This window comes from Leuresthes tenuis, unplaced genomic scaffold (genome assembly GCF_036924035.1).
Source record: "Leuresthes tenuis unplaced genomic scaffold, fLeuTen1.0.hap1 SCAF_3, whole genome shotgun sequence".
NCBI classification, from domain to species: Eukaryota; Metazoa; Chordata; class Actinopteri; order Atheriniformes; family Atherinopsidae; genus Leuresthes; species Leuresthes tenuis.
In genome coordinates, this window is record NW_027325357.1 from 19,556,518 (window position 1) to 19,565,773 (window position 9,256).

A 9,256-nucleotide genomic window follows, 5' to 3' on the forward strand; every position below is an offset into this window, starting at 1 on the left:
CCCTCTCATTTCAAGCAGTTTCTCCAGATGTTAGACGTAAGCACAGACACAAACGACAAAGCAACAGCGGCATTATTCAATCTTTTTATTTTGATAAATCATCCTTTGCGTCAACAGCAGAACGTCTCAAAGACGCTGAAAATATTCAGACATAGAAAAGGCATCAACTTACAGAAAGGACTTTTTTTTTTTTGCATTGATGTGCGAAAATTGAGCAAAAAATCTGATTACTTGATAAACTATCTTCTGCATGCTTGACATGCCAACCAGTGCCTGTGACATTTAAAGGATATATTTCAATAAGACAACAACAAACAAAATCCCTTTGATCTGATTCCCAACATCCAACAAGAGAGGATGCTTTACGATTCATGTGATAGAACCTGACAGTTCAAGAGGTGACCCTGCGGTCACCATGTGGAAGGAGAATAATAACATCAGAGCCTTCCTGTGCACGACAGATAGTCAAGTATGAGCATATGAACCAGCGTCAGGCTGAAACAGGAATGTGAGAAAGGTTATAAAGGCAAATTAGAGCGAGTACAAACATTTTCCGCTGCTTTAAAACAACAACAACACAGTATTACGCTTAACACAGCAGTAAATATCCTGCACACCTTCAAGTGTCCATAAATGATTTTGTATTGTTCTAACATGAAGACTTTATCAAGATCTAATGATTCGATTTGTTGAAAAAGAAAAGAAAACAAACAACTGGAGGATAAGAAGGAAAAAAAAACTATTTTTAAAAGCATCTATTTTTTCTGTGATTAACATAAATGGAACATCTGTGAAGGAGCTGCATGCTGAAGCACAGATGAGCCGGAATGGTTTACAGTTGCCTTTCAGCTCTTAAGAGAAATGGGGGAGCATAAAAAAAAAAATATAGAAAATATGATAACGTATAAAGTGTTTCCAGAAATTAGACACTGCAGACTAATTTCCACGCGAACATGTGCAAACTGTTTCAGCTTGCAGACAGACAGCAGCCTGCAGGACGCCTGCTGATTCTTTCCCACTGACATGTTTGGCTGTAAAGGGAATTTTTTTCCTCAATGCAAGACCTTTAAAAAGTGCAAATGCAGCCAAATCAACTTCAAAGCAAAATAGGTCAAATGGACTGTAAAAAAAAAAAAAAAAAAGAATAAAATAAAGATATTTAGTATTTGTGGAGTAAACAGATTATACGTAAAGAACTCCAAACATACTGAAACCTGCCTTTGATTGAAAGTATCTGACGATACCTTTAATGTCAAATATGACCTAAACCTGCTTCGGGTAATGAGGCTGTGTAGTTTTGAGAGGACAGCTTGCCGACACTCCCTATGTGAACAGCTCACTGTATTTTGGATACAGATGTATCCTGATTGGTGTTCTGGCAGGTTGTAGAGTATAAAAAAAAAAAAGAGAAAAAAAAAGATTTTAAAAAATCTGAGTGTTTTCCCCATTTGTCCACATTTAAAGAATAAAAAAATAAATGTAATTCTTAAAAAACAGTTAAGACAGATTTAAAAGCAACGCTTGGCAACTAACATAAAGGTATTATTATTATTATTATTCTCTTTATTTATTTTTTTATTTTCAGATAAAACCCCTTTTGGATCCTGAGTTTCTTTGTTGCCCATATCAACAACAGTGAGTTACGACTACAGCTTCTTACAGATTTAGCTGCCAATCGATCCATCAATCTATCAATGATTTTGTTATGCTAATTTGACCAATTAATTTATCAAAAGATACACATTAAAACGCTTTCAATCCAACGAAGCAATTCTAACCTTTAGGAAGCTGAAACCTGCAAACGTTTGGCAACTTTGCTTAAAGAACGACACAAAAACAGCTCACTGTTACCTGCAAACTCATTTTCCTTAGATTGACGAATGATTGTAGCTGTAATTACGGTTTTCTACAGTAATAATAATAATAATAATAATAATAATAATAATAATAATAATACCAAACCAAGACGTCTTGAATGCACCAAGTTGCCTTGTTCCTGACTATTTGCTCTGGTGAAATTAAGACACGATGCAGGTTTCGGGGTTTTTGTCGTCGCCCTGACAGCTGCGAGTTGGATTTTCCTCTTTGCTCTCAGAATCATCGGGCAGGTCACCGTCACCTGAAAACATCCGGTCGTGTTCCGGAGTGTCAGCAGACGCGTCCTCGTAGGCACTTATGCTGTCTGAGTCGTTGGTGTCTGGAGAGGGATCTCTTCCGTCCTCCGTGTGGTTTTCGTAGGGCCTCTGGAAGACTCCGTCTTTGGGGGCCAGGTCACCCACTGCGAGAGAAGGCGGCTGGTCCAGCAGCTGGCTGACCATCCTCTGCAGCTTCGTCGGGGTGCTTCCTGCGCTCTCTGCGCCTGGTTCTCCATTCTTTGCAGCAGCTACTCCTCCGCTGTCGTTTCCTCTGCGGCAAGTTTCACACAGCAAGGTGTCCTTTTCCTTTTCCTCAGCAACATGGTCGTTCATCTGGTGCTCCTGTTTTGATTCTCCATCCACTATGTTCACTGGAGGAGTTGGATTGGTGTCCCTTTCCTGCAGATAGAACACAAAGGGTCCATTATTTTGTGCATTTCAGTTTCTCATTTGTTTCCATAAACTGTCAGTCTGCGTCCCGGATCGATTCGAAAGACATTTTATTTCCAACAAGAATGGGCCCATCACAGTAAGAACTTTTCTTTCAGGAAAAACAGTCACATCTTCATACACTCATTCAGTACTTCTGTGACTTTATGAAAAGTTCTCCTTTCAGTTCCCTTTTTACCTCTTTTAATCTCTCCACCTCCTGCATTAGAGAGGAAATGAGGCTCTCCAGTTTCCTTTTGGCCCCCCTCTCTTGTTCCAGCTCCTGCCAAAGTAGAGACACACCAGCATCATGACGGGTTCTGCAGCTTATTCTTTCTGTGCCATTATGAACCATCAACTTAAAAACAAAAGTTTGAGGACTCGATATTTTATTGTTTCGGGGGGGTTGTAGTTGTTGTGAGGCCTCGACTTACCGAACTAGCCTGTCCAGCTTCTCTCTGGGCTTCAGCAAGCAGCTCCTCTACACCCTCCAGCGTGTCCTGCAGGACGTCCACCTGGAACAACAGAGCCTCTCGCTCGACCTCCAGCCCACGCAGCTCCTGCACCGCCTCGTCATAGCTGGCCTGCAGCTCAAGCTACACCAAAACATGGTTACAAATTGGTGTGGGCAACCTCAGAGGAATGCATGATAATCAGTGGGAGAACAAGTGCTCAGTGAGCTCTCAGGGGGAATTAAGTGTGGGAAGCCTAGTGTGGAGGCATGGCCGTCCCAGAATATGTAAAAGAAAAGTTTTCACTGCAGATATTGAGAGAGATACTGAGAGAGAGAGAGAGAGAGAGAGAGAGAGAGAGAGAGAGAGAGAGAGAGAGAGAGAGAGAGAGAAATTGGCAAACAAGAATGAGAAACAGTCACCATTTCTGGTAGTCCCATGAAGAGGTCCTGGTCAGACTGCTGAAAGGCAACAAACATGAAAATACATCAGTTAACTTAAAAATAAAGAGGTTGGCTGAGTGTTTATTTTTTTAACTTTGGTTAAAAGAGAATAAACTGAACACTTTAATAGATATTACTTGTGACCTCGATACTCTTATTTGAGCACATCTTTTGACCAAGACTGAGACTAAATGGATCTTAAATGGCTTCTTTAAATGGCTTCCACACTGTTGCATAAAAATCTATGATCCAGTGAGAAATTCAGCTCTGTTGCAACCATAAACATCTTATCAACACTTTTATCACATCACATTTATTTGGAGTCAAGCTGTAGCTGGTGCTGACCTGACAGAATTATATCACCAAAGACTTCGTTGCATGTCTTTATTTCTTAGTGTAATGACAGCTTGATTAAAAACAACAAAACAATGCAGTGCTCTGAAGGCTGTTTATAAAAAAAAAAAAAGAAAAAAAAGCTATAGCTGTGGGTGTAGTCACTTTTCAATTAAATAATGGTTGATCGTCATCTGGTAAAGAGAAACCGCAGTTTTTACAACACGTGAACTTGTTCAAAAGAACTCTTAAAAAGTCTTCGCTACAAACGAAGCCCATCGAATGTTTCACCGCGGGATGTAAAGCTGAACAAGCCTAATCGTGTACTCATCATGTACTGCACCTGGGGAAGTGAACACCTCGTTGATTACTTTTATCTTTTATTAAAAAAAAGCCCCTTCGACCACAAGAAAATCCTCATGTGTAACGTTGGCGACACTTGCGTGTAAAACTGTAAAACGTATAGAAAAAAAGCTAAAAGCAACCGGCTGTCTTTGTCCTTTCGTCTGTCATGTTGGTTTTCTTGGAACCATTTCAGCGGTGTGTCCGTGGCAACAGCAGGGCAGGCACAGACATCCCTCTAAATAGGGTGTGGCCATCACCAGCTCCTCAAACCATAGCCTTTTACTGGGCTTTCCATTAATGCAACATCGACTGAAATGTGTCAAGGCACAAGCGAGCACCCTGCTACATTTCTCATCATTTCTGACTGTACTCTCACACGTTCGGGCCCAGTAACATTTATCTCCATAACACCACTTCAACGTGACACCAGTCTGAACTGTATAGTCCCATTAAGGGATAACCTGGGTTAATTTGACATGTGACCTGCTTTACAGAGGAACGAGACAGACTGTGTTATAAAATAAATAAATGTATGATGCTAAATTAAACAAACTATTTTACTAGTATTTGGTGCAACACCGATGCATCTGGGCCCCCCACATTGCCCAGAGGGGAAGAACTGCTCGATGTTGGCGACAGCATTTTAGACTGTGCCTGCTACTCTCACACATGCACTGAACAGCACAGACATGACAGTGAAGACAAGAGCTGAGATTAGAGAGGATGTTTTTTTATTTTGGTTTTTGGATTTCCTTACAACCATACGCGGTACGATACGTGTAAGACAACCGCCACAAGTCAGAGTTCTTCGAGACACCAACTGTTCAATAAGCTTAAACACATAGAAATTATATTTTCAACTGGTCCTCTCCTATCATCCCAACATTTAACATAACCACAGCCTACCAAACACGCTAAAATACATTGTTACAGCAACATGTATGTGATTACAAGAAGCTTTACATGGACTTTGGCCACTATACCTCACTTTATTTGATATTCCATCCTGTGCTAACGCGGACATTACGCATGAACCATTAATCTCGCTTCTGGAGACAGAAGAAGGCTTAAAATAAAAATAACCAAAGTCTGAATGCCTGGACATCAAAAGTAAAGATAATAACTTGTGTGGAGGTGATGACAGCTTTCGATTATTCATAGTGTTACATCAGTGTATAGGAAGCATTTTTACTGTTGAAGCAGGTTCGTTTGCAGTTAGGATTATAAATCAAACTAAGAGGTCAGCGTGTCTTATCTGCTTTATTCCAGCCAACACATTAAGAACCTGTTAAATGATGTGTTTCAACATACCCTCAGATTATGAGTTAAAAGGGAGGAACACAGATTACGTCTGAATCATTTCTAAGAATGATCCTTTATATAACAAAAAACATATTATATACAAACTATTACTCAAAGCAGAGTGCTTTTACACAGGTTCCGAACATACTTCATGTTTCTGAGATGTGAGAAGAGTGAACCACAGAGTACTTTTGGTCACCAGCTTGAAGTTATAGGGAAGCAAAGGATTAATAATAACAAATTTAGTGTTTTTTTAATCTGCCACTATATGTACAAACGTTATCAGAGTAGCTAGAAACCGGGGCTATAGGATGCATGCTGTTTGGGTGTTGTATCTTTATGTCTCAAAGACAGTGACTCATTACCGACACAGGTGAGAATTATCCAGACAGGCTCAGTGCAACTGAGAAAAACAGTTCACGGCAGCTTGTACACAGGTGTGTGGGTGTTATGTGGCTCCTACCTGGCTGTCGGTCCTCTTCTTCAGGGTGCCTGCTCGGCTGTCGCTTCGTACCAAACGCCTGGATGAGCTCTCAGTCTGATGGCGAAACGGTGGAGACCAATTTAGCATCACTTTCAGTCACAACAAAAACGCAAGAGGCTAACTGAGCTAATAACAGGGAAGGGAAGTAAAGCTGTAGGCACGATAAACACAACTTGTGCTTATTTATTGTCATTTAGCCATTATTTAGGCAATAAATAAGTCCAGTTTTCTTTTTTTAAAAGTAATTTAACAACGTTTTCTAGCGTTAAACAGTTTTTTTTTTTAATTGTAACTAAGTGTTAGCTTTAGCTCCGACGTTAAACATTAATGACGCCGTGATTTTCCTCCGCTCACCTCTTTAATAATGCTGCGTAGAGACTCGTCCTCGCTCAGTCCGCGAGAAAACGTCCGTTTCTTTGGCGAGCCGCTACTGTCCAATGTGACTGAATGCATTTTTATGTTTTATATTGAGTTTTTCGTTTATGTAAGAGACGCCTACGACTTCTTCAGCTGAACTGTTGTTTGGTATTTGGTTCCTACGCAGCAGCAGTGAGCGACGACCAGGCCGTGATCTACGGAAAGCCGCAGAGAACAAACCGCCATAGCACCGCCCTCGTTCCGTCTACTGAGGAGAAAAATAAATGTATACGTGTGCCGGACTTCTGCAGGAAACACGAGTCATGCTTATAGCTGTTGTAAAGTTCTGCAAGATAACGTTAATAATTTACCAGAACTGCAAGGTACTGAGGGGAGTTTATGGTTCATGAGAAAAATCTGATATGTACTAACTCCCTGCCAAAGACTCCGATATAAACAGAGGTAAATGTAATGGTTTCTATTGTCACTTATTCAAAGTGATGGAATCGAACAAGCAGAAACCAAAGATGCACTGCAAATTAAGTAATTGAGAGATATTTGTGGGCACTGTGGTTGTGCATTATATTTGGTTGTACTTGAGAGTTGGCCTACAATGGTGCTAACCTGAATTTACAAGGGACTCTAATAAAAAAAAAACCACGTTCATTTTTCATCGAATACAACTAAACCTACGTGAGATAAAACAGCATATACAATAAGTCCACTTCTTCTCTCCACAACCCTATTGTATATTGATAAATCTTTTTTCATATAAACAAGTCTGACACTTTGGCCTTTGCTAAGCTTCACTTTAGATCTGCTTTGCTCACTTTGTTCCATGGCATCATTTTTATACCCCAAACCACAAGACTAATGGGGTACCTAATGGAGTTATCATATCCAGAAGCAGATATTTTAGATCTCTTAGATCTCTCTCTCTCTCTTTTCTACGGGCCCTGAAGTCTTCATGTCAGGCACAAAGAATGGAACTTCTTATGTTAGATGATGTTTTCTGGTTATTCAGATACTTTTTATATGTTGACGAGAATGTGATGAGAATATAATCACATGTACACAGACATTCAATGATTAATTCAGACACTATTCAGACCCTGTCAAATAATACAAACAGTTGGGTGTGTTTATTTGGTGCCAAAGCAGGAAAATGAGGTACAATATAATGATCAAATGCCATGACAATGTTCCACACTGGTAATAATCTAATCCAAAATTTGAGCTCTTGTACATCTGCTATTTTCTCCACATCTTGACAACACTGACAAAAGGAAGATAAAAAAAAAAAAAACTACTCTTGCTGTAATAGTACTGGAATAGTACCTTGCTAATTTTTCTTTTGCTTTATCTGGTTTGTGGTTTTGTATGAATGGTTGTTTGTCTCGTTTATCTCAGTGTTGACCCTGTGGTGGGCTGGTGGTGACCTGTCCTGGATGTAGCCTGCCTCTCCAGTATTCATTAATCAACGAATGCAGATTTAATTTTGGTAAAGAATTTAACTTTGTTATCTTTGTTGCTCAAGATCATAGACTTTTTCACAGCATATAAACTCCAGGACTCATTACTTGGGCAGGTAAGTTTTTGAACCTGTTAAACTGGTAACTGCCAACTGATTTTGCAAATGAGAAGGTAAGGAAAGAAATATGAGCAAACCATGGAAAGAGCAATAAAGATTCAGTCAAGGGTATTTTGTTTCTTTGGGTTTGTCCCTGTGAATCAAACCAAAAAAACGTTGATTTAGTTGCTATTTTCGTTTTATTTATTTTCCACCTTGCAGAGGGTGACATGTGTCTCGTGACTTTGTCTCATGAAACTAATGGCCGCATGCAACGTGTCATTGTAAAAGACTCAATTCAAACAACAGTATGAATTAGCTAGAATCAATTAGTTTGCGCAGTAAAACGTGAACATATGAGAACATGTGCATGTTGCACAAGTGAAGGTTGCGGCTCTGCAGCTGCAATTATATTCATCTCCAGCAGGTGGCAATGGTAGGTCAGTGATGCCACACAGGAAACTTATTGCTCCAAAAACAGAAATTATGTTAAAATTAAAACTTTTACCAAAACATCTACAGGTGAAGGGCACTAGTTACAACCAGGTTAGATTCCAACATGTTTGTAGGCGACATATTTGGGATGATACTTGACAGAGGCTTCAATCCTACATTCATAAATCATTAGAGATATTTGAAAATGTTGACACATTCATTAAGCCGGGAAAGGTAAAGTGGATATTTACACATTATTTAGTCTATTTATATCACCATTAAATCTCCTGCCCCTAAATCGCAAAGGGATCTCTTAACAGGCTGTTGGGCATAATTTCTGTATGAAGCTTTAATCATAATGTCATCTCATAATGTTGTTTTTTTTTCTAAATCCAGATGTATTTTTTCCTCTTTTTAAAGATTTCGTTTTTCTTTTTTTATGAAAATGCCTGTTTTTGCATTCTTAGTTCTTTAAACAAATAACTTGACGCAGGGTGGGATAGACAGATGTATACATCTGTCAGTCTCGTGCAACTTCTCAGTAACGTGTATGCAACGTTCAGGTACGCTTACATCCACATGAGTGGGTTTCTTCTTAAAATTAACTATAAATGTTAATATGTAAGTGATTTGTGAGATGGTGTGGTGTATTCGGGGGGAATCCGTGAAGCTTTTCATAAATGCACGCCATGAAATATAACCACTGCGCACAGCACATACTGCCATCGTCACAACAACTTAATTGGTTTATATTTCTAATGTGAGGCATTGTTTGTGCACTGTAAAACATTTATACTCTCATAACAGCGCGTGCACCCTCCCTTCGCTCTGTCCCTCTTGACTTGGTGACAGACCTAAAAGCCTTTTGTTGCAATCTTAGCCAATGGAGACAGATTACGACACCGGGCAGCTGAGATATATAAAGAGCCCCTTTTTGACCGCACTTGCACATTTTTCAGTGACACCTCTGA

General features: G+C 39.6%; 1 protein-coding gene across 2 annotated transcripts; it reads right to left on the bottom strand.

Annotated features, from left to right (window-relative positions):
- Nucleotides 1-70: 70 nt before the first annotated feature.
- LOC140303578 (uncharacterized) lies at nucleotides 71-6,503 on the bottom strand. 2 transcript variants are annotated; one of them, XM_072382387.1, is made up of 6 exons: nucleotides 6,278-6,503; nucleotides 5,903-5,977; nucleotides 3,439-3,474; nucleotides 2,999-3,160; nucleotides 2,764-2,847; nucleotides 71-2,534 (listed from the first exon to the last, which is right to left on the bottom strand). In XM_072382387.1, exons 1-6 carry the CDS (start codon nucleotides 6,374-6,376, stop codon nucleotides 2,019-2,021), a joined length of 972 nt encoding a protein of 323 aa, XP_072238488.1. In that variant the 5' UTR covers nucleotides 6,377-6,503; the 3' UTR covers nucleotides 71-2,018. The 2 variants fall into 2 exon arrangements, with proteins under 2 accessions (XP_072238488.1, XP_072238487.1); XM_072382386.1 differs by having other exon boundaries at nucleotides 3,439-3,477.
- Between the last annotated feature and the right edge of the window lie 2,753 nt (nucleotides 6,504-9,256).